Source organism: Montipora foliosa, chromosome 10 (genome assembly GCF_036669935.1).
Source record: "Montipora foliosa isolate CH-2021 chromosome 10, ASM3666993v2, whole genome shotgun sequence".
NCBI lineage: Eukaryota > Metazoa > Cnidaria > Anthozoa > Scleractinia > Acroporidae > Montipora > Montipora foliosa.
The window spans coordinates 34465088-34477587 of record NC_090878.1 but is presented as its reverse complement, the minus strand read 5'-3'; the positions used below and the strand labels follow the sequence as shown (position 1 = coordinate 34477587).

At 37.2% G+C, this 12500-nt stretch overlaps 1 protein-coding gene across 1 annotated transcript in view; it reads left to right on the top strand.

Annotated features, from left to right (window-relative positions):
- Positions 1 to 1190: 1190 nt before the first annotated feature.
- The window catches only part of LOC137972974 (S-phase kinase-associated protein 2-like), a 22300-nt gene continuing 10990 nt past the window's right edge, over positions 1191 to 12500 (top strand). Inside the window, exons 1-10 of the mRNA XM_068819667.1 lie at positions 1191 to 1296; positions 1374 to 1500; positions 2896 to 3082; positions 3338 to 3446; positions 4136 to 4250; positions 5545 to 5618; positions 7669 to 7747; positions 10154 to 10215; positions 10336 to 10440; positions 10974 to 11098. Of these exons, the coding sequence (XP_068675768.1) occupies positions 1247 to 1296; positions 1374 to 1500; positions 2896 to 3082; positions 3338 to 3446; positions 4136 to 4250; positions 5545 to 5618; positions 7669 to 7747; positions 10154 to 10215; positions 10336 to 10440; positions 10974 to 11098 (1033 nt within the window). The 5' untranslated portion in view covers positions 1191 to 1246. The remainder of the gene's footprint in view (positions 1297 to 1373; positions 1501 to 2895; positions 3083 to 3337; positions 3447 to 4135; positions 4251 to 5544; positions 5619 to 7668; positions 7748 to 10153; positions 10216 to 10335; positions 10441 to 10973; positions 11099 to 12500) is intronic.

The window sequence follows — 12500 nt, the reverse complement described above, 5'->3', positions numbered from 1 at the left end:
GACTTTGTTGCGGCTATGTCTGACCCACCATGAGTTTTTTTCGGCGAGGTGTGATCGTGCTCGCGGGGGAATTAGCTCAAGAACTCAGGCGAGACTAATGAAACAACTATATTCAGGGGCACCCAACGAGAATATAGTTCAAAACCACTTAAATATTGCATTGTTAAACGTATTTTAGTATTTAAACGGTAGATATAGGCATATTTTTATCCCCTAAAAAGTTTTCATCTGTTCGGATTTCCTAGCTGAATGCCTAGTGATCCGAAAATTATAGGGATCAAAACTTCCTTTTCGAAAATTTTAGCCAGAAAAAAGGCTCCCAAAAATTCTAGGTGACCTTTTCAGGGTAAAAATCCGTTAAAAATGGGCAATTATACCATTTTTCAGATGTTCGAGAATCCTAGGAGAGGCAGGCAAGCAAGACATTTTACAACAAATGTTCCGAAAATTTTAGATCTCAAATCGTCTTCCGAACAGATATTTTCCGAAAATTGACGTTCAGTGCCCCTGTATATTTTGAACTTCGACATGAATAAGAGCATTCTTTGATACACACGCACGACCTACGCGAACCCGTTCATCCACGTTTTCTTGTCACCAGACCTCCAAGTCCCGTAATTCCACTACAGATGGAGAGGAGGGGAAGGGTGGTGGGATACCCTGGCAGATAGATGACCTGGCGATGTCCTTATAACAAACACAAACATGATAGAATTTAGGACACTCCGGGAACTTTGAGAAAATTTCTCACTATGTTTCGGAAAGAAAAAATATATAATCGAAATGGCTGAAATGGTAAATCAAGAGAACATGTTGCACATAAGGTTAGTGATGCAAGTAATAAATGTTGAATGCTGATGCGCCCCAGTTCTAAAATTTGCCCGTGCTTCCAACAAAAGCAAATGCTAATCTGTGAAATTCTACTCCAAAAATTATGGATTTTGGGTGAAAATATGATGGTTCAGTACCTACATAAACTGGTGCTTGATCAAGAATGTTTCCTTTCAAACTTGTTGATCCGTTGTGACGAAGGGCCCCGAAACGTCAGTTTAAAATCTCGACACATTAGGCAAAACAAAATTGCTGCAAATTCCTTGGAATGAAGAGATTTTTTGTAAATTAGGTTCCTAGTGAATTTTAGTCCAGTCCACTGTTCCTACCTTTCAAACCTCGTTTTAGCGTCATGAGGTTTGTTGTTATTCGTCGCTCGCTCTTTGAGCGGGAAATTTGTCTTCGATTCAATGCAATGGCTTCCACGCGAAGAAGAAATCGGACAAGAAATGTGATAAAAAACAAGTAAATTTCAGCATTGGAAAGAGCTATGGGCGAATTAAGTACATGAGTTAGTTTTTAAAAAATGATTTTCGTTGCAGATCAAAAGTTAATGCTACATATAAAGAACTCGGCGTTGCAGAACTGCAGTGGCCAGCTGAAGAAGAGAGAGAGCTTACTCAGGAAATTGTGCGAGTCAATCCACTAAAAGGCCAGTCAATTCTGCAGGTAAATGACCACTTATTGAATGACTACTTTCATGTTACAAGCTTTCAGTCCTTTTGATTTCCAATATGGGGCGACAGATCATTTATTGGATACGTTTTCCCATCGATAATGATATGTTTAAATCTTTCGGCGCGCAAATCGCCAGTGCTGTGTTTATTTATGCCATCTAAATCAGATGGAATTTCAAGCCTTACAAATTCGATGCTCTGTCTCCCTTAGTCAAATTATTGAGACGATGTTCCTACAATATTTAATCAGGGCGACAAAACCCTTGTTAAATAAGTAGAAAATTTTATTTCTTTTTTATCAACTTGAGCGCATGGCCTGTCAGCACGCGTTCGCCAATTTCAAATTCTCCCCTACAGTTTCTCGTATCATGCATATTCGATATCCCAGGATATTAATTCTCGCCCGATTTGAGTTGTCTCTGTTTCAAGCACTGTTTTTTGAGTTGCACAGAGCGAATTGTCCAGGAGGTGAAGAAATCTTGCTATCCAGCAGCTGTTTTCCATATAAATTATAATTCTCTGTAAATTTTTAAGCATTAAAATCACTTTAAAATCTCTCACATAAATGTCAGTGGCCTCAAAATTGATATTCTCACTGATTTCATCACTCTCTTTCCATTTCTGGCATCTATTTTGTACCACGACCATTTTTTTATGATCGACAAGGTCACGTGACACAGTCATGCAAAGCCCCTGACTGTTCATGTGGCTTCATAGTTCAGTTGGTAGAGCATTGCACCAGCATCGCAGAGGTCGTGGGTTCGAATCCGTTGAAGCTACCTGAATTTTTGAGATACCTATAAGAGACAACTACATGTACATTGTATTGCTCAAATTGTCCACTTAAGTATCACTGGATCGCTTCTCCATTTTTGACTCTAAACATTATTGTGAAATTTGGATCAAAGAAGCAGTAAGATCACAAAATATGTTTTAGGTCCAGCATTGCTAAAATGAGGGTGAGGTTATGGTTAGCCTAGACCTACAAATATAGGTTTGCTAACCTACATGTAGGGCAAGTGCGAGAGTTGGGCTAATCTAGACCTAGGTTAGCTAACCCTCGCCCTGGATCTCACCCCTCACCCTCGTTTTCGCAATGCTGGATTTATGTCAGTGTCATGGCCTAGATAGTTTTTGATGCGATAACAATTAAACAAGATTACCATAAACCATCCCCTTATTTGCGTGCCAGCCTTCTGTTTTTTTATAGCCAAAACCATAGGAAATTTTTGCACTTTATCATGAACAGATACATGTAATGTTTGTTCCCGGAGAATTGACTTGGGACATCAACTTGGGACTGTCAAGCACCATCCCACTTCCTCACCCCAAATGAGACCTGTAACTACGTTTAGTTTTTATGTGAATTGCTTTTCCCTACATGTAGGCATCCAGTTACAAGTATCTTGTCAGTCATTGGGGTAAAACGTCATCATTAGTTGCCAGTTTAGCGGGAGATCCTTTGCTGCCAGATCATAGATGTGGTAAAGGAGAGATCAAGAAAGAATGTACTGATTGCTCAGTGAACAGACAGGGAAATAATACGACAAGGAATGCTGGAAAACCTTCCACAAGTAAGATAATTTGTTGCGAAAACGTTTTTGTCTTGTGTCATGCTATTATTTAATAAATTATTTAATATTGATTGACTTGTGTAAAAGCAAGAAATTTCAAACTATCTTCCTGAAGTACATTACAAGAATGTTAGGTTTTGAAATGTCACCACCAGGTTCATGCATAATGTACTTATCACACAATGTATTTTTTTCCAAGAGTAATAAGGAATCCACATACCTTGCAGTGCCACTTTTTTCTATTTTTCTCTTCAGATTACTGGACATTGCTATCAGATGAGATTATTCTCACAATTTTTCAACTCTTGTCCAAGAAAACAGTGGTCAAATGTGCACGCATTTGCAAGCATTGGCAGAGATTAGCGTAAGGGATACATTTATGTGATGATGCCGTTTTTACCAGACTTGAGCTATTACAAAAACACAATTTTAGTTAGAAACTATAAAAGTGACTTGAAAATTGAATTAAGTCGGCCAATGTCAATAAGCAAGTATAAGCTGCTATAACCCCGAAACACGGCAAGGTTGTTTAACGAGGGAACAGTATACTTATCAACAAAAGAGCCTAGAGTGTTTATTTACGACTACATGTATTTTAAATTGTTCAGTGTCAGTTGATTACCTCTAGCAGAAAATTACAGCATTCAGAACTTTAACAATGAAATGGAGGGTGTGAAAACGTACCATATTGTATTCACTCTGTAGTATGACGAAGACAAATTACGCAGCCAAAATTTCTTTGCAGACAACTTTTGAATATCTTTTTTGTAAGCCAATCGCTTTTCCATCTCGTCCAAACAAGTGTTTTATACCTGTTAGCAACTTTGGCGCCAGAAAAAAAAATCCTGACACTTCCAGTTCAATTTTTCCCACCCCACGCAGGCAAAGGTCAAATTCCCCACTCCCCGGGCACAGAAGTTTCTATTTGATCGGCGCATTAGTAGTTGCAAAAATTAATAGTCAACAATTCAAGTTTGCCTTATCCAGAACTTATCTGGTATAAGGTGGCTTTAATGTTTTTGTTGAATTAAGAGGGTTGTTTTTTTCTTTTAGCTATGATGAAACCCTTTGGTGCTGTGTGGACATGACAAAAGCAAACCTTTTACCTGGACTTTTAGGGAAAGTATTAAAGCGAGGGACTAAAGTTTTACGTTTAGCTCAAGCAAAGGTAAACACAAATTATGGGAAATATACAGTACATTGCAGTGATTGGACAGTAGGAAATCATCTGCCCTTTCATGATAATTATGTCAGCTGTTTTTCAGTTTTAATACTTTCATGTATCCAAGTTGATTGAAGTTGACACTGCATCTTAAACCAAAAAATGCAAATCTATGCATGTCATACATGTACATGTATGTAGCATGAAGTCTCTTTAATAAACCTGTTACATGTATGGTGCATTTGCATGACAGTGGATCACTTTTCATGCCAGTATGCCATATAGTCACCCAACATAATTATACTTGCCTATTAAATTGGATCAAGTAGACTCTGATTTTCCCAAGCACTGGTCGGTGGTCCCCAATACTGATCAATATTATTCCCTGTGATTAACAGTCCCTTCTCATTACCTAACTGTCTCTAGCATGGATCACAATGTCCTCAGCACTGGTCAACTGTCTCTAGCACTGATCGAATGTCCCGAGAACTGACTAACTGTCCCTAGCTGTGATCAGCTGTCTCTAGCACTGATTGACTGTCCTCAGCACTGATCAACTGTCTGGGGCTAGCACTGATTGACTGTCCTCAGCACTGATCAACTGACCCCAGTACTGATCAACTGTCCCTAGCTGTGATCAACTGTCCCCGGCATTGATCAACTGTCCCTGGCTATGCTCAACTGTCTCTAGCACTGATCAACTGTCCCAATATTGATTAGTATTGGGGACCATTGACCAGTGCTCTTTTTAATCAGGTTCCTCTTGATCCAGTTAGGTGACGTTATGGCATACATGTACTGGCATGAATTATGTACCCATTTCAGAGTTATTAAATGGCACAAAAATGCAGTCATATCTTTAAAACATGTGAAGTGTAAAGTGTACAGTTTATCAATTGCTACATGTACATGTATGACATTTTTCATAATTTGTGATGAAATGGTATATGAAATGAATCATGTATGAACTGTGGATATGAAATCAAGTGAAGCTTTGATCTTCGCGGTTATGAACGCAAGCTTCACTTGATTTCATATCCGCAGTTCATACATGATTCATTTCATAATACCATTTCATCATTGATTCATTCCTCACGGGACCATTAGAACCCACAAATGACCAGGTCCCAACGTCAGTGGCTTCATAGCTCAGTTGGTCAGAGCGTCGCACCGGAATCGCGAGGTCACGAGTTCAAACCCCGTTGAAGTCCTGAATTTGTCAGGCTTCTTTTACGCAATCGTAAAAATTGCGTTCATAACTGCGAAGATCATAGCTTCACTTGATTTTTCATTGTGGTAGGTTGCATCTCCTCTATGTGATGACAGTTCTTCATCATTCCTTGATGTGGCCCCTCTGTCACCTCAGTCACAAAGGTACAGTGTAATTTAAAGTATCAAATCATATCATAATTTTAATTACCCTTGTATCAATAATAACAGAGTAGCTTTTTGTAGTATCTCCAAGCTTTCATGCCCCCAATCACAATTATAATTATCCTAAAGGCCTTGATTGATTTTTTTTTTGTAAAACGTAGTGTCTTCCTTTTCTCTATGATGTCTGTTTCAGTCCAACTCAGGTGTCTGATAATAAGCACACGTTTACTTTTGTCATACTCGTTTACTGGAAGTTTGTCTTTGTCAGCTTTTTACAGTTACTAAAGTAACACAATGAGAAGGTGCCAATTACAAAGGAGGAATAAATTGCCAGGGAAAAAATTAGTTAGCAAACATAGTGGTCTGTTTCGACCAGCACACTGACCCTTTGAAATGAATAATATATAATATTCTATTGAATTCTCAACCTTGGATAATGCATTTCATGTGCTCTGATTGGTTTACTCAATCTTGGTCATCAGTTCATATACTTTAGTTTGACCTTACATATGGTAAATGATTGCGTCAAGTGTTGCTAAACCAAAACTTTTCACCAGAAAGCGAGATTTCTCTTTGATAAAGACAAAAAAGAAAAAAATCTTTTTCTGTTGAAAGTTTGGATCAATTCTGACGTTTAGAAGTATGCAAAAAGGCAAGAAATATTTTTGTGATGAGCCTACGTCTATATGAGCACATTGGTATTACACAACATTGCATCTTCATAAAGTTGTCTCGATTTCGCTCGGATTTTCTCGCTTTTTTGGCTTGTATTTCGTCCTTCCAAATTTTTGGAGTTAAAGGAATTTAATAAAACAATTATTCCATTCGCGCTTGTTGGATATGAGACTGGTTATAGCCAACTCGACACTATACGACCCTTGTTGGCTATTTACCTTCTCATATCCAAAGCACACTCATGGAATAATAATTATTGTAATGGTCTACCAACTAAGCTAAGAAGCCACTCAGTTGGGAGCAGGTTGACCAATTATTGGACTCTTTAATAATTTGCTTATGTGAAGGACTCGATGAGTGAAATAGATATTTGATTAATTTTATTTGAAGTGTGGGTTACAGGAGAAAGAGATAATGTGATCCATGCACAAGTTTTACATGTATCTGGACAATTTAAGCAATTGCCACTTATAGACACTTAAAAAAACTCAGGGGGCTCCAGCAGGATTCAAACCCATGACCTCTGAGTTGCTGGTGAAATGCTCCACCAACTAAGCTATGTTAATGAATCCACTCAGTTTCTGTAGGAGACAGTTGCTAAATTGTCAAGATATAAAGTGCAAGGATGACTCCTATCTTTTGTCTATAACCTGCACTACAATGAAAAAAATACACAGTGCATTCATTTCATTCACTGAGTCCATCATGGCAACAAACGAGCCCAACAAATGACCCTCTCCCAAATGAGTGCCACTGATAAGTGCAAAGATCACTTGTCAGTCTTTCGACATTGACCGTAGTTTTCAAACGATGCAAGCATGTTTTAACAACAGAGGACAGACCACAACACCAGGAACTCCATGCCTTTTCTTTTCAAATAGTCTACATACGTATATACATGCAAGGCTGCAAATAGGTGCTTCTTATCTTGTGAACATTCCCAAAGTGTGTGACTGTGAATCAAAAGGCAAACATTTCTAAAAAAATGATAAAGAAATTTTAATTAGTAATAACAGCTTAAGGTAACTACCGGTATACTTTCAAAAGAGAAACTAATCTAATAAGGAAGTAAATGTAAAATAATGCAAATCGTGGTTGCATAAAAGAAATAATATATGACTTGTAGTTCCTTACATGTAGTATAAATTGTAATTCTTTTTTTCCTCATTATTTACAGCAGTGTCATATACATGTATCCACATTTGAAAGACCTTGTTGTTGTACACAGTTGTTATTTATATCCTTTGCATCACATTCTAGTCAAGGAAGACAACTTCCAAGTGGATTTGAAAAAAATGGATGTGACTTTGCAAGTGAAGCATTGATGATCACAGAATTGATAATAATTTTTTTCCTTTTCTGGTTAAATTTTCAGTGACTCCTTGTTCCGCCTGCAATATTTGGATGCTACGGGTTGTTCATTTGAGAATGACACACTTTTATGTCTTCTTTTGGTGGGCTATAACTTTTTTGTTGTTTCTTAATCAATATAATATTATTTCAAGGAAAGGTTACGTTTATACAAACGTAGGTTTGACCACCCTGGTCAGAGTTTTTCTCTGTCCTTGTGTGGGCCCATTTCCATCAGTAGGGCTAACGCTCACATGGTTCATATGGGATAGAAATCTAGCACTTCACATTACCCTCTATTCAGTTAACTCTGTTTAATATTATTTCAGCCCAATAGCCCACTATCGATATATTAAATTGAGTCCAAAACAAATCATCTCAAGGCTCTGGGGAATAAAATAAAAATAAGAATTTGTATAAGTTTATTCCAGAGAGCCTCGAGATGATGCCTTTTGTTTAGGACTGAATTTCAATACATGTATATTGAAAGTGGGCTATTTCCAGTAAGTACACTCTTGTTACCTAACCACTGCAATAATAATTTTTTGGGTACCGGTAGTTACATGTATACTTTACTTGACCATGTGTACATGTATGTTGTTTTTAATTATAAACCATCAAAATAATATTTTTGCTCTTACACGACTGGTCTAAACGCATCACGTACACGTATTCTGCTCAAATTAAAAAATAACTAATTCAATAAAAGTCAGTTATTGATCTACAAAAGTTATTTGTAAAAGTTAGACACAACTTATCTATCGCTGGAAACTTGTCGGTGATCACATTAAAGATTGAAGTAAAATGCAAGATGTTTTCCTCTTTTTTTGGGGAGGGGGGGGGGTGGTCAGAAAGTTGGATCCTTGGTTGTTCAAATATAGTGGAATCTCCGATTGCAACCATCTCTCCTCAGCAACCACTTTTCCAAAATACCAAACGGTTCGAAGTAAAATCGAAATATGTGGAACCTCTTGTAAGCAACCATTTCTCGTAAGCAACTGCAACCGCTTTTAGAGCTAATAGTTTGAAAATTTTTGTTTTTAACTTCCCCTAAGCGACCACTTGACTGGTAACAAAGGGGAAATTGGATTATAAGGTGTCATGGTATTATTGCATTCCTGGCTAGTACAAGAGAGGGAAATTTTTCGATGGGAAGTACTGGATTTTTTCTGGAAGTTGATTTTTACATGAATAAAACATTTAAAATTTTAAATTCACTGTATTCTATCAGTCTTAAAGAGACGACCTTAAATTCCTTATCATTACAGAAAATTAGAACTGGTTTGCTGATTGACTGTTATGTCAAGAACAGGGAACAGTTTATAGAAACTGCAGTATGAAAAATGAAGCACAGTATACATATTCGGCGCAGTCGACAATCATTCCCTATTCTTTCCAAGTCATATCCTGGACCAAAGTTTTCTATTTTTGATTCCAGCCAAGATATCAATGTCTTGTTGTCTCCATAAACAGTGTAATCACATGGGAATAAATACAAATGTACCTGTAATTATTTATTAACCCATTCACACCTCAAACGCCCTTGAATTTCCCCCATTGACAACTAAAATCGTCTGGCGTTAAACAGAATAACATCTATGAAGTCTCAGCCTCAGGGATCAATGGGTTAAATGGTTATTATTTAGATACTGATGAAATACCAGGATTTCTCCTTTTACTAAAAAATCATATCTTCACCCTGCGCAGTGAAAATAATTCATTATTTTGTCATTTTTATCTTTCACATGTGAGAATATAGTTGCCATCATGGTAACGAACATGATTAGCCAATAAAACGCGAGCGTCTTCTTCATTGTAAGATGCTTTTGTGCTTCAATATAATTCTTCTACTACATTAACACTTTTATTGCAAAATTTTACATTATCATGATTAATTTTGTTTTTCATAACTTTCATATATTATTTCATGTTACACAACATTCGTGTTTTAGCAGCTGCTGACTACTTTTTCATCATTTCGAAAATGAGTAAAACAAGTTTTAAATCTAGACATTTCATCAATATCTATATAATAAACAGAACATTACATGGCTGCTTGGGGATACGAATTTTATCTTCTCCTGTGGCCATGTAATATCCTCTATTTACATGGTTTAGATGGGCATTGGCACATGGGGTACTGTAAGTCTCTGCAGTTACTATTATAATAATTATTATGTTAGTGAGGCAAATTTTTAACTCAATGATATTATGGTCAAAGCTTGACATTTTGGGTGGTCACTTACAGGAGGTTCGACTGTATTTAACAGGTTATTTTTGGGATCTGCTTTGTTGTTTTCATCTTTCAAGTTGCTGGCGTATCATGTACATACTAGGCCTTTTGTAGACATGGTCTTGAAGGGGGAGGTTGTGTTGGAAAATTGTGGATTCCTTAGGGGGACAGGGTGGGTTTACCTTGGTCACAGAGTAGGAGTTGAACTTTTTTAGGTAAAAAACATGATGTGACAATTTGTTCTTTAATTTTCCTTTTTCCAAAAATTTAATTTCAGCATTCCAAGCAATTAACCCACATCAGTTTGGAATCCTGCAATGTTTCTACAAGTGTGCTAAAGTGAGTTAACACAAATTATTGCTACAGCACATCAGAGTGTTTGTTCAATTTTCATCTTCCATGTTATTTTATAATAATTACAAGGTTAACTTATTGTTTTCCTTTTTACTGTTTATATAGAGCTGTCAGTGAATTGCGACATCTACAGGTTCTAAATCTTGCTATGTGCACTGGTGTTACAGTAACAGGAATATGCTCATTGGTAAAAAGTGGAAAAAACACCAGGTAACGTACAATCCTGCATATAACTATTATAATTTAAGTTAACAAATTCAAGGATATTAATAATTTTTAAAAACCAGATTTAAGATTACATTATAATAATATGCACGAACTATACATACATGCATGTACATGTAGTATAATGACAAATAAAGGCGTAACCTTAAAGGACAAAATTAAGATAAAATAAAACTCATCAATACAAAATGCGACTACAATATAGACAGTCCATGCCATGATTTATGAGTCAATGAGACTCAAAGTCAATATAGCAATAACTTATTGAGTAAGCCTAAGCTCTCGTTTCAGTGATTAGGCCTAGGCACTCTCTAAAATTTTTAGCTTTCATTTTATGGGTTAGGGTAACTTCACTAACTCATTGTCTCATTGACTCATAAATAATTGATGCCCCCCTCCCCCCTCCCCCCGTTTAAACGGTTTCAACATTTGCTTCAACATGCATTCAACACATTTTGTTGAACCAAATGTTTGGTGTTTCAGGTCCTGACAATAGTGTTGTTCTTTTCATGTTTTAGACTCAAACAACTCAATTTAGCATGGACAAACTTGACAAAGGCAACTATTTTACAGGCTGTGAAAAATATGCCAAACCTCCAACGTCTCAACCTCAGTGGATGCCGTGAAACATTAAGAGATGACTGTGAGTTTGTTTTCTTTTCTTCCGTGTTATACGTGTACATGTATTTGAATGTGCAAAGGATTTCTTTGGTTGTGGAATACAGGTGCAGAAAAAGATTCATGTTTCTTTTTAGGACAACGACAACTTTATTTGTAGTGACAGTACCCAACAGCATTACAGCATTAATATTATTAAAGAATAATATTTACAAAAATGGAGAGTACAGGCTGCCCAAAATTAAACTCATTGCTAATCGTTGAGCTTGGGGAAGGTGCCTTCGTTTAGGTGCAACCTCGTTCCCAGGGTCTCTCTTCTCTGCCTCCATATTGTCGTTGAGAAGAGAGACCCTGGGAACGAGGTTGGTTTAGGTGGAGCTGTGCGTGAAGCCAGTCAAGCTTGCAGGTATCCATGGCAACCCTGAGAGCGGCAACCACCCGGCACCGTCACACTGATAAATCAGTGAAAATACTTACCTAACCCACATACTTGCCACTAAGGGGAGGGAGGAGTGGGAGCAAAAGGCACTCAGCTATGGCAGACAAAGGTGAACGAGAACGTAGCTGAAACGCAATACAAATGCCCCTGCAACAAACCCTGTAAAAGCGAACCCCCCGCGCATGGCTTCCCGCGGACTGCCGCTGACTGCATTGGCTCAAGTTTAACTTCGCCTAAATTACATTCAGCCACATTAACCATAGGGGCTTAAAGAAAAAGGGCAGCCGTACTTAGATAATTAATTTATTTATAAGGGTCAGATATTACCTCACATGCACAACACACTCACACATACATAAACACACGCCAAAGCAAATAAAACAAAGAAAGCTCAAAATATCCAGTCGAACAAACCACATTTCACTGGTTTTTTGTGCTGTTTAATACATAGTTCACCTTCTCCCCAAAGGACAGATGATGCATGTTTTAAAACACCAAATAAAATTGAAGCTAAATAATATCTTTTTGTGGTGGAATAATAAATTCAGTCCAAAACGAAAGGCATCATCTAGAGGCTCTGGGGAATATCCTTATATTTATTCCCCAGAGCCTCGAGATGATGCCTTTTGTTTCAGACTGAATTTTAATATTATATCAAAATTGGTCTCTACTAGTCAACTTGTCATCGTGTTAAGGTCAAGACAAAGGTTCATAGTTAACGCTGCTAGATTCCTTACGCATACACGGAAGTAAGTCTGTTCATAACATAAGTGACAAATTACTCCTTAATTTTGGCACGAAATTTCAGCGTTAATTTGTAATTTTCACATGTGAAATTACAATGTTGCCGTGGCAACTTTTTCTTCAGTGCCAAAATGGCGTCCAGGTTTGAAAATTAAGGAGTAATTTGTCACCCATGATATTAATAGCTAATCAAATGGTATACTCGCGAAATTAGGGAATAGGGTAATTTAACGTGCGTTTTGTC